The sequence below is a fragment of the Mesoplodon densirostris genome, chromosome 18 (assembly GCF_025265405.1).
Source record: "Mesoplodon densirostris isolate mMesDen1 chromosome 18, mMesDen1 primary haplotype, whole genome shotgun sequence".
Classification (NCBI taxonomy): domain Eukaryota; kingdom Metazoa; phylum Chordata; class Mammalia; order Artiodactyla; family Ziphiidae; genus Mesoplodon; species Mesoplodon densirostris.
In genome coordinates this window covers 58,330,754-58,356,975 of record NC_082678.1, presented here as the reverse complement: position 1 = coordinate 58,356,975, position 26,222 = coordinate 58,330,754, and the positions used below count along the sequence as shown (strand labels likewise).

At 57.8% G+C, this 26,222-nt stretch overlaps 1 protein-coding gene across 1 annotated transcript in view; it reads right to left on the bottom strand.

Moving 5' to 3' along the window:
- Window positions 1-6,814: 6,814 nt before the first annotated feature.
- The window catches only part of BCAS3 (BCAS3 microtubule associated cell migration factor), a 581,795-nt gene continuing 562,387 nt past the window's right edge, over window positions 6,815-26,222 (bottom strand). The window contains exon 24 of the mRNA XM_060081385.1: window positions 6,815-7,608. Within this exon, the coding sequence (XP_059937368.1) occupies window positions 7,460-7,608 (149 nt within the window). The 3' untranslated portion in view covers window positions 6,815-7,459. The remainder of the gene's footprint in view (window positions 7,609-26,222) is intronic.

Here is a 26,222-nt window from a genome sequence, read left to right as displayed (position 1 = left end):
CGGACAGGAAAGCGCGGCGGGCCGACCCGACTTTGCCGAAAGGGCCCGAGGCGGGGGGCGCCCGGGTCCCAGGGCCCTGGGGAAGGACCCCCAGCCGCAGGCCGCCCCAAGTGCAAAGCATTGACACGGCCCAGAGAGGAGAGGGGGCGCCCTCCTTCTCCCGCGTCCGGCGGCCCGGCAGCTCTGGCCCGCGCCCCAGCTTGGCCTCCGACCCCGCTCCCGGCCGTGGCGCCGCCCGGGCCCCTGCACTCCGGAGGGAGGCTGCGGGTGCTGGAAAGAGAGGCCGGTGGGCGGGCGAGTCGGGAGGCGCTGGCTGCCGCGGTCCCGGAGCGGAACCCAGGTGGCGGGAGCCGGTGAGTGGAGCCGTGGCAGAGCCCTGGAGGGGCCGGCGTGGGCGGGAGCGGGACGCGGCCTTTCACTCGGGAAACGCGGGGACCCCTTAGCCCGCGCCTCCCCTCCCAGGAAGACTCAGGAGGAACCGGGAGTTCCGGGAAAGCCCTGGACTCAGCCTCGTATCCGCCTGCGTCCCCGACCTAAGCAGAGCTCTCCCACTGCCGGGAGAGCGGGTCTTCGGGGCTGGGAAGGTGTGAGTACACCTTCCGCCGAGCACAGGGCGGCAAGGCGCGGGCGGATCCAGCCCCCAGGTTCTTGACCCGCGACCCAACGAATTTTCGCCGCATCCGGTACCAAAGACACAAGTATCCCTCATTCTAAACACCGGCATCCTCTCTCCTCCACTTTCCTAGAATTTGTTTCCAGCTCCTGAAAGCTCACATCTCCCAGGTTCAGTAATGCCGAGTAACGAGCGTGGGGGTGTGAGCGTCTGTGGCACCTGCGGTTGAGCCTCCACCCGCCCCCCTCCTACCCCCGCCTGCCGCAGTCGTTCTCAGGCAGCACCAATATTGCCTCCCGCCCTTGTGTGTGTGTGTGTGTGTGTGTGTGTGTGTGTGTATTTCGCGCCCACTGTGGTGGTGCCTTGTGTGCGCAGCGGGAGCCGAACTTAAGGCGTGCGCCCAGTGAAGCGGCTACACACCTGCCTTGAATCAGTCTCAGGCCTGACACTGATTCCTGGAGGTCGCGTTCTGAAGGCAAGACGGACCACGCACTAGACACGGGTGACACTCCTGCCCGCACAACCAATGCAAAGGCGGGTGAGTTCTGCCGGAGCGGGTTTGCGCCGGCGTTGTGGGCGCGTACAGCCCACATCCAACAGTGTCCCATCCGCTGCGCACACCAGTCGCAGGGAATCCTGTCGCTGCACACTCAGACGTGCCGTGTAAAATCTGATCACCCCGGCAGTGCGGGTTGGGGACCGGCCGGAACGGTTTGGCCTCCCCGAACTTTTTTTCTACTTTTCTGAGCCGACCCCGGAGATCTCGCTACCCGCCTACCCAGCGTGCAACAGGGCGCCGCCCCCAAAGGGTTTTTCTTCACGATCTCACTCTCTACTGGGTCGCTCCTCTCTTAGTGCCTCCTCTCTGTCCAGAACGAATCTTCGACTCCGCGCTGCGCAGTCTATGCAGCCGGGGCAGGATCCGTTGCAGCTTTACACAGGCGAAGTCTTGCCGGCTCCGTCTTAGGCTAGATGTTGCTCCTGGGGATGGATGTGTGTGGACAGGTTTGCGCAGTTGGTGAGGTGACCAGATAATAGCCAGGGCAGCGTTCCGGAGCCAGGAATCCGGGCACAGGCCTGGGAATCCGTGCATGCACTCTCAAAGTCGTGTGTGTACACGTACTTTCGAACTTGCAAGAATGGCGTGTAGTACACCTAAGTCTGTGCAATTTGGACATTTTCCTGGAGAAGATCTGTAGCTGGTCCGGGGTCCAAGGCCCAGGCAGTCTGAAACACACTGGTACGGGTTGTTCGCCCAAGAAACCCCGCGGAGACGACGCAGCGGCTGCATTTGGGGACCACACTCCCACCTGGCCACAAGCACTGGGCCACAGACCTGCCGTCCGGCGGCCACAGGCTCTTTCCCGGCCCGGACCCCATCATCTGCCCTGCCCCGTCGTCCCGCAACCAGCCGCTCTTAATATTCTGAATTTCCATCCCCCTTTCCCCCTACCCCCAACACCTCCAGCCAAACTCTCCAGCGAGGAATATCCTTGGCTCAACGAAAACCCGTGAAGGGGAGGCCCAGGAGGCCCCGGTGCTGCGCCGTGCGGCGCCCATCTCCCGCTCGGCCCCTCCCCCACCCCCGCGGGTCTAACCCTCCTCTTCCCGGGAACAGGCGCCTCTGGGGGGTCCCCGGGGCTGAGAGTGCGTGTCTCTTTAAGAGGCCCTGGGGGGCGCCTCGCGAGCCGCCCGGGGCTGGAGGAGGAGGGCACGGGCGGGGGCGGCTGGCGCCAGGCGGCCGAGGCTCCACAGCAAAGCTCCGGCCCCTGTCACTTCGCATCGGCCGGGCCCCGCAGACAGGCGGGGGACGCGCGCTCAGCCGCCCCTCCCTCTCCCAGGCCGTCCAGGGCCCGGGCGTCGGGCGGGCGCGGGCCTCGGGCCTCCGGCCCGTTGCACGCTCTCAATAAGCTCTGTGCTTCCCGCAATCCGGAAATCGGGCGGGGGCGGCCTGGGCCGGGTGTGGCCGTGGTCCCGAGCCCGGCCGGGCTGCCGTCCGTCCTTGGACCCGTAACCTTTCGCGGGGTCAAGGGTCACTGCTGGGACCTTCCCGGGATTGGTCCCCGCCCGGAGTCCTGGTCTGTGTGACTGGGCATGGATCTGCGTGCTCCTACGTGGACTGATGGCTTGGGGTGTATGGTCCTGTGGCAGAGGGGACGTGCGTCCGGGTAGCGGGGCCCTGGCGTGAGACTGGTACTGAGTGCGCGGTGGTTTCTGAGTGTGCCCGGGCTAAGCTCGGGTGCCGTGTGTGGCCCTATGCCGGTGACCAGTAGTGGAGGTGCCACTGGGCGCGTCCATCCTCGTCTTGGCCTGTGTGTGTAGGAAGAAGGGGAGGGGAGAACAGACAGAGTTGCTCCCCAGCCCCGGCTTCCCGGCCGGACCCGCGCCTCCCGGAGCCTTGGCGCCAGCCAGCCCCGTTTAGTGGCCGGCCCGGCTCCCCCGCGGTCCCGGGTATGGCTGGGGTGGGGGCCGCGGCCTCGATGACCCCGGCCCGCAGCGGCCCGGCCTGTCCCGTCCACTTAGACAAATTGCGGCTGACAGGCTCGCAGTCTCTCTGGAGTCGCCGCCCGTCCGTCGCCTCCCTCCCGACCCAATTACCCCGCGCAGGGTCGGGCCAAGTGGCTGGGATGGGGCGGGGGGCTCCGGGAGAGCGGGAGGCACGACCTCTTCCCGGCTAAGTTGTGGCCCAGGCCTCGCGCCGGGACAGGCGGCGGGGCCACTTTTTCCGATTACGTCCCGGGAAGTGCCTGGGCAGCACGGCCTCTGCGGCCCAGTCCCCAGTCTTCCAGGCTGACGCGAAAGCAAGGCCCAGGCTGGCCGCTCTGGCGCGGGACAGCCCTGGGCCTTGAAGGTCGTCGCACTGCACCTGAGGGCAAGCAAGGTCACAGGCCCGGCAGCCCAAGACTCATCTCCGCCGGGCTCTGGACGACTTCCCCAGAGTTTTGGGGATTCCATAACCCTGAGAGCTCCAGACTATTCTATGGTCTGGGGTCGAGGTCCTCGGTTCGCAGCAGTCCGCTTGGGACGCTGGGGTCGGTAAAAGGGAGGTGCACATCTGTGAACCTGCCAGTGCGTGGACGAGCACGGGTGTGAGATCGTAAGTGTGGGTGCCTGGGATCGTGGCAGAGTGAACAGGCCACGCTGCTGTGTGGCTTGAGAGAGGGGGCAAAGCACAAAAAGGACCCCCCTAGGACCAGCCCACCTGCGAGAGAGGGGCGGGGCTGGCCTGCGCGCGCTCACCAGGCTCTTGATTAGCTTTCGCCTGGAACGGGGCCATGATTCCCTGGAGCAGCTTCGGGGGTCGTTCTCGACACTCCGGGCTCCAGCGTCGCCTCACCTGCCCTCCCTCTCCCCGCCAAAGAGCTACCTGGCCTCTGGTCAGCCTCTGGGCCTCCAACCGATCTTCTGCTTTTTTGACCTGCAGCTTCCTCTTTGCCTGCTTGGACCTGTCGCTCTTCTCCGCTGGGTGTGCTCCCCTCCCCCCACTTTACAGAGGAGCCCAGAGGTGCAGTAATTTACCCGAGGCCACGCAGCTACCGGTGGCGGAGCTGGGATGGGACCCGAGGACCTTAAGAAACAGCAAGGCCGCTCCTTAGAAGCTGGTGACGTCATTGCTGTCCCACTAGCTACACCTGCTCCTGCCCCGCAATGCAGCACTGAGACTCCAGGGCCCCACCCTCAGGCTGGGCTCTGGCTTTGAATACAAGACGGCACAAGATGCTATTCCCTTTTGCCCCTAGAGTTTCCAGCTCTAGGTCTGCAGGCGGGGGCTGCCTTCTCAGTTACACGGGGACAAAGGAGCAGCTTTAAAGCTAGCCAGGGGCCAGGGCTGGATGCTCTTAGGAGTAGGGAATGGGGGTGAGTGGCCTCAGAGTCTTGGACTGTGTGCGGGCCCAGGACAGGGAGGTCAGTGCAGAATGCAGTTCCTCTAAGGGAACTGGCCTGGGCATGTGAGGCAGCGTGGAACAGACGGGGGTCAGCAGATGAGCTGTGTGACTTCTTAACCTTGGGCAAGGCTTCTTTCAGGCTCAGGCTTCTCATCTGCAAAATGAGAACCGAATAGTGCTCTTTTGGGTGCCTTCTAGTTGAGAGATGCCCTGATCTGTGAAAACCAGAAAACTCAGCAGTGAGAAGCCATTTCCAATCTTAGACTGGCAGCTGCCTGCTCTGGCCTCTGCTTGCTTCCAGAGGAGCCGACACTATGTGCACCTGAATTTACCTCGGGACCACTGGGCCATTTCTCCAGTCAGTCCCAGAAAGTGCCCTCCCTCCCTGAGCTGCCACCCCAGCTCCCATCAGCCTCCTCGCAAACCATGAAGGTGTCTTTTCCTCCACCAAGTTGAGAGAAAGTCCATAGTGATTTGCCTGTTGAGCAGGTAGCGCTGTAAGAATCAGGGAGGTCACATGGCTTCCTCAAGGTCACCTGGTCAGGCCACAGTTAGATGCGTGTTCCGACGGCCTCCTAGGGTAATGCCATCGTGGGGGTCTGCTGGGGCTGCTCGGGGTGAGGTGGAGCTTGCCCTGGGTGTTCTCTCTAGAGGACAGGAGGCTGGCTGCTCCCGGGCTGGTGGGCAGTAAAGCCCCCCACCCTGGGGCCCAGTCTCACTTCCAGCTGATTACAGGCTGTGGCAGGGTCTATAGCCTCTCCAATTAGCCGGGGGCCAGACCCAAGGCCTCTCTGATAACCCCAGCTCCAGTGGCAGCCGCCATGGGGCCAGCTTATCTGGCCTCTCTTATCCTCCCCCTTCCCCCACATACTCAAAGAGTTGCCCTAGCTGTGAGCAGATGAATAACCAGATTGTCCTGCAAGCTCAGCCGGCAAGTCCAGCCCTACACCCACCACTTTCCCTGACTGAAGGAGGCCACAGCTGTTTTGCACCCCCTGGAGGGAAAGGGCTGAGCCAGGGAGGACTCCTGGCTCTAAGCTGCCAGCCGGTCCCCTGCGTGGTTGGAGAGCTCTCCTGGCTGTCCATCTTTGCCCCATCCACGTGCCCTAGGGTGGGTTCAGAGGGCCTGACCCTTCCTTGAGCTCTGGACCCATTCCCAAGGAGCCAGGCCATGGCCAGTGAGCATAGGCAATCTGGTGGCACGCCCCTCCCTCCCTCCCTGTCCCCCTTTGACTGAAACACTGCTCTGGCTGGGGTGGGGGGTATGCCAGGCACATCAGTGTCTCCAGTTGGGCTGGAACGGGAAAAGCTGCTGTTCCTCCCGCAGCCCCGACTGGGCCCAGGCCTCCTTCCGTTCCCAGCATGCCTCACTCTGGCATGTGATTCCTCACCCCGCAGGTTCCCAGGCAGGAGGGACTGGCTTCAGCCACCCTACGCAGGGCCATCTTCTCAGCCTCCAGAGCCGAGTGTGATTCAGGTCCCCCTTCTACTAGCATGCCCAGCTGGTCGGGTGGAGGGCACTGAAGATTTAATCTCTCCTCAGGCGCCAGGGTTGGATGGGGTGCGTGCAAAGGGGGCGGGGGCCCTGGAGCTCCCCCGCTCTGGCTGGATGGCTGGATGGAAAGGCCTACTTGTTTGTGAACTCAACTCTTCTGTGGCTGTTACATTAAACTTCACCCCAAACCACACCTGGATCAGTGGGTTTCCTTCAATCCTCCCAGGCCTCTCCGGGGTCTCAGGGAAGGCGGGACTGGGGCTAGCATTCGTCTTCTTCTTGCTCAATACCCCTTTTCACTCCCCCGGCTCCTGTCTCCTTCCTGCCATTCCCTTTAGGTCCAGAATTGGGAGGTGGGAGGGGAACCACATCGGGAACTTGTCATCCAAGGTTCCAGCCAGGTTTCCTGGGAGACCCACCTGCACCTGACCACCCGTCGCCTTCTGAGTTTGAGGAGAGGTAATGACAGGGAGCCTGTCCCAAAGATGCGGCCAGAGTCTTCATCAGGCTCTCCTTCCCACAGCAGCCCAGAAGCACATGCCAAGGACTTCACCAGCCCTGACTGCCACAGCCAGGGAGGGTCCGGGCCTGGGGTGCCCCCAGAACTCAATGGCTCTGGTAACAGGCAAGAAGCTCAGAGAATGGATTGAAGTCCGACCCTAGCCCAGTTCAAGAGTAAACATCCTCATTCTCCTTCCTCCCCCCTCCCTGACTCCCCCTCAGCTGCACGTGTGGAGCAGGGACACACGGTCAGGCCCACAGGACTCTGCTCAGCGCCTGGAGAGGACCCTGACCCCAGCAACTCAGGGCTGGACACCAACTGCAGCGTGATTTATTGAACAAGACGTGCACTTTTTGACAGGGCCTCAGTAACCAGGGTTTCCTTCACTGAACAGTACAGGACCAGGGTAAAAGGGCTTACAGACAAGAAAGACAAATCCTTTCCATGAGCCAAAGGGGAAAGAAAAGAGGAAGGGGGGTTTCTTCTTCCTTCCTCCTTCCCTAATACTCTGGACCTCAGTTCAACGCCAGAAGGAGGTTGGCCAAGGGAAGCTGGGCAGCGTGTGCCAAAGCCAGGAGTGAGCTGGGGCTGTCGCTAAGGGCCACAGTGCCCGTCGGACCACCCACCCTCGCCCCGCCCAGGGCCCCCGAGGGTTTGGTTAGAAAATACAAAAGCGGGTCCAATGCAGGACATCCTGTGCAAACGGAGGAGGGGACGGAGCTTCTGCAGAGTCTCTCTCAGCCACGGCCCCGTTGATGGGGGGCAGAGGTCATAGTGAGCCGAGGTGCTTTGGAGAAGGGTCTCTTCTCAATCCAGGGCGGGTGGGCGGCTGTTGTCACGAAGCTTGGGGAAGGTGGTTGGTAAAAGACGAGCAGAGTCCGAAGGGCAGGACCAGAGGGGGGACTTCTCCCCTTCCTCCAGCAGGTGAGTGGGCCAGCCAGTCAGAAGCAGGTTGCTGGTACCTACGGGAAGCTGGTAGGGAAGAGGCTCAGGGGCTGACTCTCGTTGGTGGGCAGTGGAGATCGGTAGCCATCGAAGTTTCTCGGGATGCTGCCGCTGGTGGAACCTGAGCTGTTACTCAGAGTCTCGATGCTTCCCTCTCGCTGTAGTTCTGCAAGACAGAAGAGCGGGCCAGGCCCGGTCAGAGTGCAGTCTTGGGGAGGCGGGGGTAGGCCCTGGGCCGGGCTGCCGGCCTTAAGGCACCGATCTGGGTCCATTTACATCCTTCTGCGGCGGGGGAGGACGGGCTGGGTGGCAGCTCGGATCACAGGGAGGCTCACCCTGAGGAAGGCGAAGCCCCCCTTGGCTGGCGGGCTCCAGTTGCTCCCTCATTGTGGTAGCCCCTTTAGCCAGAAGTATGGCCGCCCTGATGATCCGTCTGGATCACACTGCCATACATGGGGCACGTGCTCAGCCAGTGTGCTCCCCCGACTCCATGAGAGGCTCCTGTCCTGGAGCTACAAGTCTGGCAGGAGGGGAGAAGCCAGGACGTGGGAAGGACCGACGCTTCCCTACCTGATCTGTGTCCCTCCCCTCCCCTGCCAGGGAGCTTCAACCCTGGCTTAGCCACTCACTTGCTCACTCGTTCTCACCCACACAATCTACCTGCTGGCCAGGCCCCGGTCCATCTGTGGCACCTCCTGGAAAATGTCCTGTTTCCCTTCAGGAGGGAATGCCAGGTTTGAGAGGGGCCTACGTGCCTGGAGGGCCTCCTTTCTCCCTTCCTCTGGGCTCCCGAGTGTCCTGGAGGCCCCCCAGAATGTCTATGCTCAGAGTCAACCTGGGAAGCAGGCAGGGAGGCTCCCATCTCCTCCTGTGCCCCTCTTCCCTGGCATCAACACAGCCACGCTACCATCTTGGATATGGCAACTGGCTCCATCTCGTTCAACTCTGGGCAACTTACTCAACTGCCCCACCATCTCTTGATCCAAGACAAGTACTGGGGTAGGTGGGCTGGGAATAGACTTCCTGGCATACCAAATGCAAGGAAGAGAGAATTCCTTCTTGGCTTTTTGAAAGTGGCCAGTTCCTATACCCTTTCCCTCAGAGTGGGCTCTGAGATGTGGGCACACACATCCCTGGGCAAACTCTGGGCCCCAAGCCAAGATGTGGTACCCGCAACCTCTCCTTCCCCAAGGTACACCTGCCCGGGACTGAGGGGGTCTTGCGTGTCCACCCCAGGAGCCCAGGACCTCAAAGCAGTCATCTGAAACAGCAAGGTGTGCTCAAATGTTACACTTGTCTGGTCTCTTTTATCTCCAGCCTGCACCTGTTCCCTGGCTCCCTGCCACCGTACACACGCAGCACAGCTGGCTTTGGTTAGGGAACGGGTCATGGCCTTTACTCCTGGGCCGGCCATCACCAGTCAGCCAGGAAGTAACCACCGACCCCCCACCTCCCTGCGGGCAACCCTCAAAGCACCGTGGGGACCCAGTAGAAGCAGCCACAGAACGGGCTGGGGGAGTCTGTGCTGCCCTCCTTCAGAGCAGGCTCCTGGTCCTGTGTGAGGCGTGAGGGGCCCTCAGGCTGCACCAGGGACCACTCCGGGGCCCGGGCCCAGGCTGGAAGGATGTGTGTGCCTGGACACCAGAACCCCTCAGCAGATGGGGGCTGTGGACACAGGCTACAGGCCTGGGGACGGCCCCTGATCTCCAAGAAACACTGGCTGTCCCGTTGGGCCCAACCCTGAGATAAGTCGAGAGTTATCTAGGTGTGGGTTGTCCTCTAGCCTCACCCTCATTTGGGAGTCCAGGCCATTGTGCCGAGAGAGGGACAGGACAGGAAAGCAAAGAACAGGCCCTGGGAGTTCTGTATGGAAGCGTCAGGCCAAGGAGTCTGTGGGAGATCTGATTCCAGAGGCCCTGGCCCTGGTGCAGGCCGTCCCAGCACTAGGGGGCGCTGGCAGCAGGGCCAGGAGGGCAGGAGACGGAGCAGTGGCCGCGGCAAGATGAGCGGGGCTTCCTGAGCCTCTGGACACCAGGTCCAAGGAAGAAAGCCCCACATGAAGGAGCAGAAAAGGCCACCAGCATGGGGAAGGTTGGCACCTCTCCGGAGCTGGAAGACAGGCCCGACGTCCTGGAGGCCCAGCGCCGGCACATCCCCACTAACGAGGAAGCCGAGGGGCCGGGAGCCCAGTACCAAGCTGGCACACCCTCTGCCCCTCAACACAGGCCCGCAGGGACCCCACCCCGCGAGTCTGGGCGGACGCCCGTCCTCCCATCCTGTGACAGTGCAGGGACGGTTGCCAAAGGGACTTACAAGATGAGTTTGCTGCTCTTGGGGGCCAGGTAGAGCCTGAGCTGTCCTGCTCGTGTTTTCTCTTTACCAGTGAGGCCTGGAATGTGAGGGAAGTGGCCCCATCTCCCAGGGCGACCGAGCTCTGGTGACTTTATGTCCCGTACGTCTCCCTGGGCCTCTTCCCTCCTCTCCATGCCCACGACCACTGCCGGGTTAGGCCTGTGCTTCCTGCCTGGATAAGTTCCAAAGTTCCCTACTGGTCTCCTGACTTCCAGACACCCCTCTCCAAGCCACTGCATCCCAAAGCCGGAGTGTTCTGTCTATAGCACAAACCTCATCTTGCTTTTCCTCTGCTTAAAAATCTTCATCGACTCCTAAGGGTCCTCAGGATAAGGTCTGAACCCCTCAGCTCTATCGAACTGCCTTCCATGACTGACCCGCCCTCCACAAGACTTCACTAACCTCTCCTGTTATTGGATTTGAGGAACCAGTAATGAGCTTGGGCAGTCTGGGCGCCTCTCCAGGCTGCCTTAGGCCTCTGGGCCAGGGCTCATCCAACTTCCTCTGACGGAAAAGCTCTTCCCAGACTCCCTAGGCCCCTAGGGCGCCTACTCATCTTCGAAGCTAAGCGCAAGCACGAGCCTGTGCCGTTGCCCTGGCAGAGCCGGCCAGGCCCCACTGCGCTGTGTACCCACTCCTGCCCCGGGCCCTCTAGCACACTGTGCACCGCCTGCTCACACGCGTGTCTCCATCCAGGTGGAGGGTCTCTCGGGGGCCAGTTCTGTGCTTTCTCTCTGTATTCCCTAGTGCCAACCGCAGGGCCTAGAAAACAGCTGGTGCTCAAAAAACATTTCTCGAATGAATGAGTGAATGATGTGGTAAGGAGATGCGGCGCTTCTTCTGCAGCCTGACTACCAGTACAAGCAGCAGGGGCCCGGCTGGGCCTGGGCACTTTCCTACATGCCCCTGTCAAGCCCCTCTCTCTTCTCGCTGAGACAGGACGATAAGCGTGTGCAGAATCGGATGTGGACGGGGCGTGCACACACGGTTGCCCCTCAGGCCACCCAGCCGCCCAGCCCTCAGAGCAAGCGGCAAACGGAAGTGTGTGGCCTTACCTTCCTCCATCCTGAACACATGCTTTGCTACTGGTGGGTTGCTCACGGACGCTGGGCTGTTGGCATTGTTTTTTTTTTTTTTTTTTTTTCCCCTTGTGAAAAGAAAAGCATTGAGGAACCTTTTGGGAAAAGACCTGGACAACGATGGAGAAGTACACTGATCTCTGCAAGCAGCAGGAGAGGGTGATGGGAGGTGTGGGGAAGTCACACTGGGAGGAGGGTAAGCTTGCAGCAGAATTCTGCAGTGACATCATGTGTAGGGGCCTGGGGACCAGTCTTGGGGGTCCCAGAGATGGAAGTGTCGTGACACAGCCGAGACCCCCTTTGGTGAGGGTGATGGGTGGGGGAAGAGGAGCCGCACATGAACCAGGAGCAGCAGCTGGGGGGAGGGGAAGGAAGGCGCCTCTGGCCCATGCAGTGCCGGATACGCCTCATGCACGTGGGATGCCAGGAGAGCAAGAGGAGACAGGCAGAGGCTGAGTTTCCGGGGATGCCTCCGGATGTTCTGGCTCAGTGGCCCAGCTTCTGGCTGCCGTCCTCCTCCCCCAGTCCCCAGACCCCTGGGTGTGAACAGCTCTCCTGCAGCCGAGGTGGACCTGTGGGGAAAGCCCACCAGAAACCTGCCAGGGCTGCAGGAGAGAGAGCTGGGGGCTCTGTGGTGGGGGACTAAGCAAGCATCCCTGGCAGCCTCCCCACTCAGCAGAAGTAGGTGGATTCTGGCCGGTGGGCAAAAGCTAGCTCTCAAGGAGGCTGCTCTCCAGGCCTCAAAGCAAGGTAGGGGATGAAGAGTAGCTCCTAGACAATGGACTGGACTCGGACAGAAAATCTTATTATGACTTCACATTCTCCAGCGCCTCTGTGCGCCTGGGAGGTGGGTGCTGGTCTCCCCAGCTTGCAGGCAGCAAAACCAAGGAAGAGCAGGAAGCCATTGGCTCTGGGCACACAACTCCCCCACGAGAGAGAACTGGGCCGCTGCAGGCCCCAGGACGGTGAGGTGACAACTCCAGAAACTGCTAAGGCTGGCTCCCATGCTCCCCGCTGGCTGTGTCCACCCATCCCCTGCTGGCTCTGTTTGGAAAATGGGCCTGCTGTCCCTGCATGCCCTGGGCCAGGACGGGTAAGCCACCGGGGGTAGGGGGCAGTGGAATGAGCAGCAACCAAAAAGGAGGCGCCTTGGCTCTCATGAAGTGAGCAAAGGACCGAGAACGCTCAGCCCTCGTGTTGCCCCCACTCTCTATGGAGCCTGGCAAATTCCGAAGGTGGCAGAAGGGGGCAAAGAGGTGGCTGGCCTTGTTAGGGAGAAGCGACCCTGGTTCCCTGGGCGTGTACGCCAACGGAGACCCAGGGAGCCTGTGAGGAGGCGGGAGCTTGGCTGCCCCACCTCGGGCTGGGCCACGCGGGATGAGGGAGCCTGTCTTCCCTCCTTCACTCCACCACCACCCCAGCCCCTCATCTCCCAGCACGATACTGAGGCCCCTTTGCAAAGGCAGGAGCAGCAGACTGGCTCCTGCGAGCTGTGGGTGGGTGCTGATGAGCAGGGCAGGGCTCCACGTGGGGACAGGCAGAGGATGAGGCTGGAAGGGGACCTTCCACGGCACAGGGGATGGCACGGGGCGGGGGGGCAGGGCATGAGGAAGCCCCTCTCTCTGGCCCTCCCCTTGGGAGTGCCGGTCCCCAAGCCTGCTTCACCCTGGAGGTTCTTCTCCGTGGGACCGTCCTCTCCCCTGGGTACAGACCCTTCACTCCCTTGAGGCCGTCCAATGCCTGGTAAGGCAGGGACTTTTGGGGACAGACTGGGCGCAGGTCTCTCTTCACAGGAACAGTCGCTTTACTAAGCGCTATGGTCTTGGTTCCCTGATCCCTGGGGAGGGGGTGAAACGCAGAGGACACAGGCTCTATGTGAGCTCCGGGAGGAGCTGGGGGAGCCCAGGAGGGCAGGAGAGCCCAGGGGCGAGGGCAGGAGGGAAGTCTTACTTTGGGCTTGACCTTCTCCAGGCCTCCTCCAGGCCGGATGGCAGTGAGGGTGGCTGGCCAATCAGAGACCCCGAGGGAAGCCCCTTTGGCTTCTGGTGGGTGAGGGCGCTGTGGAGGGCCCGTCTCAGGACTTGGCTGAGGAAGGTCTAGTTTCCGGGACCTAATGGGGTCAGTGAAGGTAGTTCTGTGTGTGTGTTTGGGCGGAGGGTCCCTGGGACCCCTGGGGTTCAGTCCCCAGGCCTCCCTGGCACTTCCCTTGCCACAAAAGGAGGAGCATTTACTGCCGGGCCCCTCTGGTGTGCTCAGAGGCTGCAGCCGGCCCAGCTCTGCACACACAGCCTCACGACGCTGCTCATTAAAGGAATTAGCAGAGCGCTTCTACTGGGCCCTGGCTGCAGCCACACACCCCCGTCCCAAGCTAACCACCCAGGCGGCCCGCGGGGAGTAGGATTAGACCCTTGGGGTGGAGTCTTAGGTGGCACCCACTGCCCACTTCCAGCAGAGAGGAGGGAGAATGCCCCCACCCCTACCCCTCAGCCTCAAGGGCGTGAGGAGGGGGGTGGTCAGTGTCGGCCCAGGCTGGGGAGGCAGATGAGGGAAGTGGTTAAGAGCACAGGCTCTGGGCCCTGCTACCTGGGAGATCTGGGGCAAGTTACTCGACCTCTGTGCCTCAGTCTCCTGCGCAGGAGGGTAACAGTGTCTCTTTCATAGTGCGGTCATAGAATTAAATTAAACAATGCATGTAGAGCGCATCATAAAGTGCTTAAAGCTTCCCATCAGCAAACGTGAGTTACTCTTATTGCTGCAATTGTATTAGTGCTTGTGATTATCCACAGGACCTCGGGGTCCCTCACCATCCTCCCTCCCCAGCAGGTGTCTCTGCCATCCAGGCCCCACCGGTTCGCGCTCCCCCTTCTCCACTGGATCTTGGGAAAGAGTCTTTCTTTTTAATCAAGAAATGGCCTGAAGAGGAAGATGGCAGATATGTGTTTACAGCTTTTCATTTCCGTCCTTGCCTCTTTGAAAATACCCTCTTCCGAGCTGGAAAATAAATTTCCAACCCTGTTGACGTGCATTGATTTTTCCCTCCTGCGTCCACCTCCCAGTTCTCCCCCGTCAGCAGGGCCTGTGGTTAAGCCCCTTGTCTGGGTTGGGCTCAGTGGTACCCCAGGGGAGTGGGTGGCCCCAGAGCACGGAACTGTCAGCCAAACTGCCCCATCTTGCCCAGTGCCTGGCTCAGAGGAGGTCTGCAAACAGAAATGGCTTCCATCCCCTTCTGCCGTGAGGGTTCTGGGCTGGGGGGTTGAGGTCAGGGAGTGGGGTGGGGGCAAGGAGGTCCTCTGAGCAGGAGATGAGCGATTTTTAGCATCTTCCCTGAAGGGGATATACAGAGAGGAGACCAGGGGACCACGGGGCTGCTTCAAGTTCAGCAAGTGGATCTCAACGGGGTCTGCCCCAAGCAATGGACTTTGTCAGCAAGGGGCCTGCCAACAAGGGCCTGGGACCAGCTGTGCAAGCTGGGGCTTGGAGAGAGAGGCGCTAAGGAGGTGGGGGGCTTGACTGCATCCTGCGGGTTCAGGAGGTTTGTCAGCTTCCTGGTGCTGGAACCCGAAGAGATGATCTGGAGGCCAACTAGGGGGTGGACACGGCTAGGGGCTGCTTGTCTTACACCAGCCCTGGGCCTGGAAATGACTGCTCTCTCTCCCAGAGAACAGGAGTGGCTCGGGGAGGTGGGGGTCTCTTCAGGGAGACAGAGATGGAGTTGCCTGAGATGGCTTCTGGAAACCCTGACAGCTCTGTCACGGACCACACTCTGGATTGGAGCCAGCCTCAGCCCCAGGGCACTTTTTAGGAGGTTAAAAGGGCAGCAGTTGAAGGAGGCAGCCGGTAGGGAGGCCTCGACTTTCTTCCCACCCGGACACACCGAACTGAGGCTGCACGGCCCCCCGGCACCTTCCCTTTTCCTGTCTCCTCAGCCCTGCCGTATCCCACCCTCAGGCACCCCCCTCAGGCTCCAGAGCCCGCAGAGAGGCCAACAGACCAGGGATCCTCTTCTTCCACCAACACCAGGTCTTGGAAGGATGGGGGCTGGGGGGTAGGGCTGAGGAGGTATCACCTTTCTCCTCCAGCAGGGGTTTTTATTCCCCTCCCAGGCACACTTGTGGGAGGAAGGAGCGCAGTTTCTCAAAGCTGAGGGGCTGAGGATGAAAAGGCCCCTCCGAGTTCAGATCATGGGAATCCTGGGCTGGGTGATGGAATGAGGGAGTGGATGAGAAGACAGCTAACAATGGCCTGGGTCTCTCCAGGGCTTCACACCTATGTCTGAGCACAGAGGCCTGGCCCACTGATTCCACCTACTTCTGGTCATCTCACTGCACACTCAGCCTGGGGTCCCTGAGAGCTTGTGCCAGTGGCCCAAGTCCTGCAGCCAGTGGGCAGGTGCACGCCTTCCCTCCTGGCAGGAGTCTCTTCCAACCCACAGGGCTCCCACAAACACGCTTTCTTATCTCCTCGCCCAGCTCTTGTTCCTGACCCCCGCAGGTACTGAGACCCAGAACGTCACAGGATGAGGCCAAGGCTACGTGGCCTGCCTTGCCCCTCACCCACCCCTCCCCCGCTGCCAGCTCCAAACATTAAGGGCAAATATCTGCCGCTTGTGGCTCAGGTACCTGGAATTGTGGCCCTTGGCCACTGGGGCCACGCACAGCTGCCTAATAACCTCAGGGTTTTGGGGGGAGACCTGAGGCCTCAAGGAGACCTCAGAGCCTTCTGGGCATCCACTGGCCCCTCCCTGGAAGGTGAAAGTCATACTCAATACCTGGAAAGGATGGCTGAGGAAACTGGCAGGTGGAGAGCCCTCTCTGTGCCTCAGGCTCCAGCCAGAAAAACTGGGGAAAAGGCACATCACCTGTCTTCCCTCCAACAGGAAAGGTCCTTAGGCCTCTGGAAACCCTATTCATGACAGCAGCCCAGTCTGGCATTAATACACAAGACAGGGGCATAGAGGTAGGCTAGGTCCCGAATTCCTGGCGGGTCCAGTGGGGATGACAGGAGAGGAGCATGCTGGAATGTTGGGGAAGGGAGACTCAAAGTAGAAAAAAGAGGGGGAGGGATGCAGGCTGAAGACTGAGGAAGGACATCCTCCATCCCCCACCCCCCCTTCCCCTGGAGCCAGCTGCGCGCGCGCGCGTGTGTGTGTGTGTGCGCGTGCGTGCATGTGTGTGTGCGTGTGTGTGTGTGTGCTGGGGGTGGAGAAGGGAGCACAGCATCTGAGTTCCAGGCAGAGCAGCTCACAACCCAGCCCCGGATCCCTTCCCAGACTTAGGTGGTATTTGCCAGAGGGTAGGCTGGCCTGTCTGGGGGATGGAGCCTTTCCCCGGGTCCCTCCTACAACAGCCATGATAGGGCACCAACCCCAGCCAGGGCAAGACCAGAAAGGCTGCCACAACCCGCTCCCAGGCAACCCCTGTGACCCAAGCCCTCTCAAGTCTGGGCTTAAGGAGAAGAGAGCAGGATCACCCACCCAGGTCACCTCGACCAGTACCCCATGTGTGGGGACCCTCTCGGTGTCACTACATCTAACTTTAAATCCTGACCCAGGCAGAGTATGTCCTGTCACAGCGTATTATACTTGGGGATGGCAAAGGCTGAGCTGACCTGGCTCACGGGTCCCTGGTTTTGAGTGATGTGATAAATCTGGCTGAAACCATGCTTGAGATCAGCCAGATGCAGGAGCAGCCTTGAGCTGCCCCTCCCTGTGGACGTCGAGGAGGAGGACGCGCTCTAGCCCCACTTCTGGCGCCGACGTGCTGAATGACCTGGGCAAGTTGCTTCACTTCTCGTCTGCATCACCGTCTGTCGGGCGGGAGGGGAGGGCCTGCTCTGCAGACCTCACGGGGCGTGTGAGGCTCTAAAGAGATGAGGATGTGAAGGTGCTTCAAGAAGCAGGATACGCCCGGAGCGCATGGGAGAGACCACTCGCACTGCAGTGGGGTCCTGGGTAGAAAACTGGGGTTGCCATCTCCGATGCTTCAGCAGGCTGGGGCCCTTGGAGAAGCGGTCCTCACCCAGGAGGGCCCAAAATGCCCCCTCTAGCTCCAGGCCAGCAGCACAACACGGGGGGCAGAGCTGCGGCCGATGCCATCTGAGGTAGACGCGGGGGGCAGTGTGGCGGTAGAGGACGCCCAGCCAGGTGCTGGACGGGCCTCCTTTGTATGCGTCTGCATGTGGGGCCCCGCGAACCTGCCCACTCAGCATGGCTCTGGGAAGGACACAGAGCTTGGAAACTGTCCCAGGGAACCAGGTGTCCGGCAGCCAGCCTCGACCTTCCTGCCTCCCGAAGTCCAGCCTTGAAGCTCGGAAGACCCCACCGAGCTTCCGGGCGGGGTCTTCCCGAGCCGCCCTCCGGGGCTGTGAGACAGCGCAGGGGCCCGTGGACCACAGGAGAGATGCTGCTCCTTGAACACGGCCGGCCTGATGGGCTCGAGCCACATCTGGTTCTCATTCAAATGTCCAAATGTAATTAAATTCTCTCCGATGCAGCGGAAGAGTTGGGTAAGATGTGGCTTTCCCCCTTCCATCAAGGTTAAGAAATCACCATCATCTCTCATTCCATGGGCTGACCCAGTCTCCTCCCTGCCACTCATCTGTCCCGTTCTGTACAGTTAAGGCCTGTGCTCTGATCTGTTTTCTAGAGCTGATGGGGCTGGGCCCGTGCCGCGCCCTCTCCCCCACTGTCCCACTTCCCCACCTGAGATGACGGCCAGCTGAGGCCAAAGCGGCAGGCTCGCTTTGACTGAGCAAGTCAGTGTTCTGTGGGCTGGGCAGGGGCGGGGAGGTGAGCGGCCCTGGGGACACGGCTGCCGAACCCAGGCTCGCCTCGGGGACACACCAGTATCCTCCTTCCACTGCCTAGATGCATCTTGTCACACCCTGCTGAGGGGTCCCCTCTCTGTAGTTTCTCACAACAGGATGCACTCGAGAGCCTCTGGCCTGGCCCTAGAGCCCTCTATGGGAAATGGAGCCTCTCACAGTCAGGGCAGGGCAAGGCAGCCTGCCTGCCCCTATGCACGGAGAAGAGGAGGGAGGCATGAAAGCAGAGGAATGGAGAAGGCCTGGAGCGGCCTGGGAGCCGTCTCCAGGAGTCCCTGGGACCTCCACGTCTCACAGGATTGCTGGTCATTTCTGGCCTGTCAGGGCTCCGAACGGGTTAACGGGCAGCACGGTCCAAGGTGCCAGCCTCGGTGAGACGGAGGGTGGCCCACTCAATAGAAAGGAGGCGCACTCACCCGAGGCCTCGGTGCCTCTCCCCAGCCTCCCGTTCAGGACTTCCCTGAATTCAAGCAGAACATCCCCTAGACAGGCCGCCTTTTCCAGCTTCCCTTCCCAACTGAGTATCTTCAGTTTATGGCTTATTTTTACTTAGGGATTTATGACTTTCATGGTAATGGGTTCCATGCTACTTCCTCTATGTCTATTTTTCTAATCTTTGTGGTATAGGCTTTACGAGAGTTTCTTAATAAGTCGGGGTAGTATTCTTTTTGAAACAAACTGTCCTGCAAGTTAATGACTTAGAGTGGGTGTGGCTGCTCCCCAGAGACAAGTGGGGGCTGGGGAGGGGATAACCAGGGTGGGGGTAGATAAGACTCTTCTAGATTAAATACAGGTACCTTTAAGACTCTTGGCCAGCTCCTGGACCAGAGTCCCCCAGGCTGCCCACCAACATCCCTATCTGAGATCTAGGACCACTTTTAGGCACACGTGGCACTTCCACACCAAAGAGTACTCACCCTGGAGATGGGCACAGCACACAGCAATCCCGACATTGCTGACCTGACTCTAAATAGGGAACGTTTTGTATATTTGTTTCCAAATGGTAAACTTCAGTTTAGTAATGGATTTAATTTGATTGCTTGGTAGCATTACTGCCAAGGCCATAGGGCTGGTGCCTTCCTATCAGTGAAGGTTTTAAGGGAATGAACCTAGCTCTTAGTTCCTTTGTCCTAGGCCAAGCTTAGCTAAGACAGTGGTGATGGGGTCAAGGTCTCTGTTGCCTCTGTTAGGGTCCCAGCCTATGATCTTGACCCCATAGTCACGAGTCTCGATTAATTGCTGTGGTGCCGCCTGTGCAGATGAAAAAGCTGGGCGGATACACAAAGGCGGATATTGCCTTTGTGCTCTGGCCACAGACTGGCTGCTGGTGCCGGGGCTCTCTATTCATTATTCAATTCAGCTCGCTCAGACGAGCCTTTCCATTTGCTCCTCCAGGAGAAATAACAAATCTAGAAATGCAATTCCACTTTGCCGTATTACGATATTGATTGGCCCGGCGAGCGGGAGCGCATTTGCTCTGTCAGTCCCCCTGCGGGCAGGAAGGGGTTAACCAAATGTTTATCACAAGGCTGGCTTCAGAGTTGAAAGTAATGTGATCAGTCATGAATTTTGTGTTACATTAGGTTGTATAAATGGACAGACAAGCGCAGACAACAAGTGGCCAGGAGTCGGGGCTAATCTAATGATGTAAAAATAGAGACAACGCCAATTATACTAGGGGCCAGCTCCAGGCTCCTGCAGGGACTGCAAATGAATAGGTACAAATCAAATTACTCACTAATAGACGCACCACAAGAGGGGCAGTCAATGGTAAATGCATTAGAGCCTAGTGACCTCTCTGCTCTGCCCAGCAGAATCCGAAAATTTGACTTCCATCTTAAAAGTGGGGGGCAGGGAGTGAGGCTCTCAAAGAAACTCTTGTCGGGGAAAGCACGGCGGCTACTCCCCACCCCAAACCGGTCCGTCGCCAGAAGGTACCTCCTGTCTGAGCCGACCTCTTGCCCTCACTCCAATGCCTCCTGAAGCCTGAGCACCGGGGCAGGGGCGGGGGGTGCCTCTTGAGGGACCAAAAGAGCAGTGGATGAAGCCCTGCACGTAGGCAAAGACAGGAAGTTACATACCAACACACTTCACAGCCACGTGCCTCTCAGGGGTGATGGTTTTTACTGCTATGTCAAGGGCTGTGTCCGTATTGAAAATAAAATATTTCTTTAAAGAGGATCACAACATGGACCTTTCAGAGAGCAGCCGGTGCCGAGATCAAAGGGAGTAGGTACGAAAATCTGGTTTGACCACTGAGCGCTTTGCAGGGAGTGCTCGTGGTCTGCTCCGAGGCACAGCGCAGGCAGGGCTTTATCTATGTCTCGCCAGCCTGAACGGGTCTGTCCTTCCCTGTTCCTTCTCCCAGTCCTGCCTTCGCCCTTACAAGGGAATGGGAGCAGGGAAGGATGTGGAATTACCACCAGCACTTGCGCAGCCCCTCAGGTTTTCTTCCTCCCTCTCGGGTTCTATGAATGTGGAAACCAGGCCTCAAGTTCCAAGCTGCTTGGCAGTGCTGCTGGGCTGCTCAGAGAAGGCTCACGGAGACGTGCTCAAATGCATGAACCATATGCTTAGATTCAGCTCCCAGTGGCTTGGGGAAGAATAAAGTATGAGACCAAAAGACCCAGGCCCAGGCCCGGACGGAAGCGGGGGCGGGGTGTGTGTCTGGTAGGCTCGGCCCACCTGCTTCTCCCCGCAACCCACCCCTAAGGCGAACACCAGTCACATACATCAAAGTGGAGATGGCAAGCTGGTCCTGGCCAACTGGAGATGATGGGAACCGGCCAGAAAAATGAGCCCCCTGGCCCCAACCTGGCGGGGGGGGGCAGGCACAGCAGGGAAAAAATCATCCTGAACAAATGAAGCAACTGGATGTCAATTCTCCCCAAACTCAATTAAGCACACAGAGGGGTGGGACTGCAAGCTATCGGGCTACACTAAATAAAACATATGTGGGGGGAATCGGGGTAGGTCTGGGAAGCCTGGTGCCGGGGGATTCTGCCAGGACATTTTAAAATGCTTTCTGTGGTGGGCCTGCAGGTCCCTGGGGGCAGGGGTGGGGTTCAAAGAGAAGTGGGCAGGAAGCAATCACCAAATGTCAGAGGTTAGACAGCTGACTCTGGGGTGGGTACTCGGAAACGCCTCCCTCCGTACATGCAATCTGATGGGCATGGCTTGGCTTCCTTCGTACAGGACGCTTTTGCTTCAAGAGCCCAGGCTCAGGATTCCTAAAGGGTCAGAGGGCCATTTCCAACTTTCATTTTCTGTGTGTCTGTTTGTCTTTCCTCTGTCACCAGCCATCCCGCCTGGGTTGGGGGGGGGGGGTCGAAATACCTCAGGCCACCTTCTGAGCCAGTAGAGGTCCAGAGGCAGGAGCAGAAGGGGAAGGTGGGGATCTAACCATCCATGACTGTGCTCAGCTCTGTTCAGATCTCACACCTTGCAGAAAGGTCAACGGTTAAAGGTGAATTCTCTGGCAGAGGAGGAGGAACAGAGCGAAAGCCTCCCGTTTGTTAACCATTTACCCGTGTTCATGTCTTCAGGGAAGGGCCCTTATCTGGGGGTCCAACGGCCCTTCTCCACCCCTTGTCCAAGCCTATCCGTTTTCCACAGGAATCCCTGCTTCCATGTGGGGCAACACCTGGAAAGGGGACTCTGAAGATTCACTGATGAGGTCACATGGGCACTTCCTCCTTGTAGACAGGAATCAGTGTGCTTTGGTTGAAGAATTCAAAGAAGACTTTGGGCAACTGAGACATGCACAGAGGAGCTTCTCAGCCCTAAACTTCCATTACAGCTCTCTGCCTTTGCCTGGGGCTTCCAGCGGCCTTAGGGGAAAAGGAGAGAGGGATGGAGGAGGGAGAAACTAACTGTCTAGAAGTGGCCAGAAACGGACAAGTGTGTCTTTTAAACACAATCCTTCTTTCCATTGCTCTGACTGGCTTTCATTTACCTCTCAGGAGCCACGAAAACCCACCCAGTCATTCAGCAAACATTAACTGGGGCTCAGCTTGGCTCTTGTCCCAGTGCTAGATGCTGGGCAGGGAAAGGCTGGTGGTTAGAGGTAACAAAGAGGAATCGGACTCAGTCCGAGGAAACGGAATTGGGCTAAGACACACAGTATGGCTGAGGGAGGGGCTGAAGAGACCACCAGAGTTGAGCCTTGCCCCAGTGGGATGGAGAAGGGAATCCGCCATGGCTAGTTAGTGGAAACGGCAGCATGTACTACCCGCCCAGGGCCAAGTGTCCAGTGAGTAGGCGATGCAGAAATTCAGAGAAAGCTTCAGACAACGTGAGATTTAAGCTTGGTCTAAAAAGGTGACCGGGCAGTGGGTGAGGGCAGCAGGCCCCAGAACAGAGCCAGGCCAGCAGTGCCACGTGCTGGGGATGATGGGTGAGGGTGTCTGCATGGAATATGAATAAGGGGCGACTGTGGAAGGGAAGTGGGGGAGCAGGCTGGAAAGGAAGGTGAGGAAGGCCTGTAAGAGACTTGAAATATCACAGCAAGGAGCCCAGGCTGTCACGTGTGGGCCCTGGGCTGTTGTGAAGAGGGAAACAGGACAGGCAGAGGAGACCCTGACCGTAAGGATGCCTTCCTTTCCTGGGTCTCCCTTCTCGGGAATAATACGTAGGAGTGATTGATAAACCCCTCGGACCAGGTGACAGGATCTTAAGAACTGGAAATTCTTCCTGGACATCTCCTTTTGTTGTTTTGTTTTTATAAATTTATTTATTTTATTTTTGGCTGCGTTGGGTCTTTGCTGCCGCACGCGGGCTTTCTTTAGTTGCGGCAAGCGGGGGCTACTCTTCGTTGTGGTGCGCGGGCTTCTCATTGTGGTGGCTTCTCTTGTTGCGGAGCACAAGCTCTAGGCGCGCGGGCTCAGTAGTTGTGGCACGTGGGCTCAGTAGTTGTGGCACGTGGGCTCAGTAGTTGTGGCTCGTGGGCTCTACAGTGCAGGCTCAGTAGTTGTGGCACACGGGCTTAGTTGCTCCGTGGCCTGTGGGATCTTCCTGGACCAGGGCTTGAACCTGTGTCCCCTGCACTGGCAGGAGGATTCTTAACCACTGCACTACCAGGGAAGCCCTGGATATCTCCTTTTAATTCCGCATGTCTTAGTTATGATTTCACTTCAAAGCTTTAACTTTTCCTCCTTTGTACATCGCAGAGAGGAACGTCTACCCGGTGGTGGTGTGACGACTGTAGGATGCTCACACGGTTAGCATATGGAATCGGAGGCGTAGAAGCCGTTTGGGAGGTGGCAGCCGTGAGGACAAAGGAGAGGAGGAAATGAGGCAAGCGAAGCGCTCGGCGCAGGGAACAGCGGCCAGGACGTCACGGGAACAGGAGGCCAACATTTCCTGCACCTCCTGTCTTCCCTCTCCCTTGGCCTTAGACAGGAAGAAAGTGAGCTGAGAGAGGGAAAGCTTTATTCCCTGGAGGGCCGGCACCGTGCCCAGGGGCACCTCCAGAGAGCCCTTCTGCCTGCAGCGGCCCCGGAGAGAAGGTGAGGGCCTAGTGAGGAGGTGGCTGAGAGGAGCCCCTGAAAGCATTTTGTAGAGGCACCGAAGAAGGCGAGAAAATCCAGGGCCCGACTAGGTGAAGCAGAGGAAAGTCCCTAGGGGACTGGCTCAGTTGCTTCCATGACAGTGCTTGCCTGAGAGTAGGGACGTCTAAAAGATACGAGAATTCATTCACTGCCCCATGCCTGCAGTTACTGTCATGTGATCATGTGGCACCCTGAGATGGAAGGGGGCTGACACGGCTCCTACTGGAAATGCAGCCTTGGCACGAAAATGTTCCCAGCCCTCAGCAATGAGGCAAGCGGGAGTTCCAAGGCCCATTGGAAGAGCTAATCCTAGAGGTAGGATAGAGGGTCCAACATATGGGTTATTTGTTTTGGGGTGCCCATCTGGTCAACTCCAGCAGCGATAGCTAACATTTATTGAGATCTTAATTCTCACAGTCCTGAAATGAAAGATATTAGCACGCACACACACAAATAGTGCTTTTAGTTCATCTTTTTGCAAAATGTAGGTAGTCAATGGACTTTGTTAATGGATATTTGTTAATTCACTTATTGGTATTAGTTAATTCACTTATTGAATGGATATTTGTTAACTCACTTATTGAACCCTTCCTGTGACCATTTAAAAGCTGTGTATACTGTTCAAAATGTGCTTTCCATATTAAGGAGGAAAAAAGGTACAGCCCTTTCAAAAAGTAAAAGTAGTTTCTGACAGAAATCTTTGGAGGACCTTTAGCTGAAAATAATCTCACAGACTTTTCTGCTGAGTAATTACTATACACACAGGACAACTCAGAGGATTTAGCAGAGTAAACTAGAGCACTGCTTTCCAAACTGTAGATCGCAATTCATCGATGTATTGTAAAATCAGTTTAGTGAGTCAGGACTGCATTAAAAAAAATGTATACAGCTGATTCACATCATTGTACAGCAGAAACTAACACAGCATTGCACAGCAACTATACCCCAATTTTTTAAAAAATGAAATAAAATAGTACTAGAGTGTCCTGCCTATTGTTTTCTGAAAGTTTTATATATTTGAGCAAGGAAGTAAATGTATTTCGGATGGAAGGTAAGAGGTAAAGATTGAGCCCCCGGTGTGATCCCCATGAGTAGCTGCTTCTGGACTAGGACAGAATCTGTTAAAGAGACTCTAGACAGAAAAGGATGAGCCTCTTTCCTACCCTTAGTGCTGTGATCATAAAGGAGAATGAAGCAGCGTTCCCAGGACTGCAGGAAGCCACAGTCATGGGGAAGAGTCAGTCCCCCTTGACCTTGACTGCTGACTTAGTGAGCTCTTAAGAGTCAACCGCAGCAAAGCGAGGCTGCCTGCAACAGAGATGTGTCAATACTTTAAACAGCTGGTCAGGACCTGTGAATTAGGCCTAGGGCTTTTGCTATTGGATGTGGGAGAAAGCCAAAAAAAGAAAGACAAGGTTTAGCTAAATAGTGATTGAAAGAGTTAAAGTGAAAATAAACTTAATATGTGTCCAGGTGTTTATGAAAATTTTGGGGGTATTAGGTTATACCTTTACTTAGACACAAAACAACTGGAATAAGTAAGTGTTTTGCTTATCGAAAAAAATCCTATTTTTCTAGAAAAGGCAATATTGAAAGGCATGTCTACTAAGCAGGAATTAGTCATGTTATTTTGAGGGGCTGAGAGAGGAGGGGCCGTAGGAGACAGCATTCCCGGCAGAAGGAGAAGTTTGTGCAGAGGCCCGGCAGGCAGAGGGAACACGTGTGCTTAGGGACCCTCCGGGGACTTCAGCTTGGCTGGAGCTCGCCCAGAGCAGTGAGAGAGGAGTCCGCAGACAGGGCAGCAGCTGGTCATGAAGGGCTTTGTACGCGATGAGATGGGGTGAATCCGGGAGAAGGACAGGGCTGGGGGGAGAGAAGTTCAGTTTTTGGATATGTGGAAACATCGACAGGTGACTGGAGAGATGGTCTGGAGATCAGGAGAGGAAGCCAACTTGGAGAATCTTTGGAAATCATCGGTTTATTGAGGCCCCGGAAGCAGAGGGGATGGCCCTGTTTGCACTGAGGGAGAGGAAAGAGGGCTAAGAAAGGGCCTGGAGAAATACACTGACGGCCGACAGAGAAAGTAAGCCCGGGGAAAGGACGGAGAAGTAGCAGACGCAGAAGAAAAACCATGAGAGTGTGTGAAACAGGAACGACGGGGAAATCACTCCAAGATCACAGGGCCTGGCTCACCGGGCCAGCGCTGGGGCAAGATGGACATTCGGTGGTGACTCTGGGTATTGTGGCCGGGCAGGCTGGGGGTAGGAACTGCTCCCCCTCTGGACAGCAGGGGAGGGGATGTTGCTGCAGGGACGTTTAGGGTCTGGGTGCAGGAGGCCAAGGGATTGCTCAAATGGTGACCACCATTTTCTGAGCGGGAGAGACAAGCTGGTGGGGTAAGAGATTTGAGGGGAACGGGAAGTCTGACACAGTGTCCGTGAAGAGGGAAAGAGACGGATTTCAAGATGCTGGGTGGACAGAGCACAGGTCCCACACTGAATACAGCGCAGACGGATTCATACCAAATAAACAGCAATAATATGGAACAATAATAATAAAACACAAACTCTTAGAGGACCAGAGATCTGGGGAATCTCTAAGAGAATGAAAACAGGCCAGAAGCCACAGCAGTAAAGCAGGGGCTAACACCTAGGTTAAATGTAGAATCCATTCACCCAGTAGTTGCTGCACACCCGCTATGTGTCAGACTGTTCTAGGCACTGGGATCTGCTGCAAAAGATGAGTGCAAACTGAGGATCGGAAAAGGGGGCACTGGGAAAACGCAGGACTGCCAGGGCTCACTGGAGAGTAGAGACCGTACGTTGGTAGAGGTACCGACCTGAACAACTTATGATTTTTCTTCAGCAACCTAAGTGTACGAGCAGAGTTGGCTTGACCTGGATTTTGTTTTGCTGACTGGGGACAATGGAAAGGTAACAGGGGCAAGGGGTGTGAGGCTATTAGAAAGAAAGCAATTC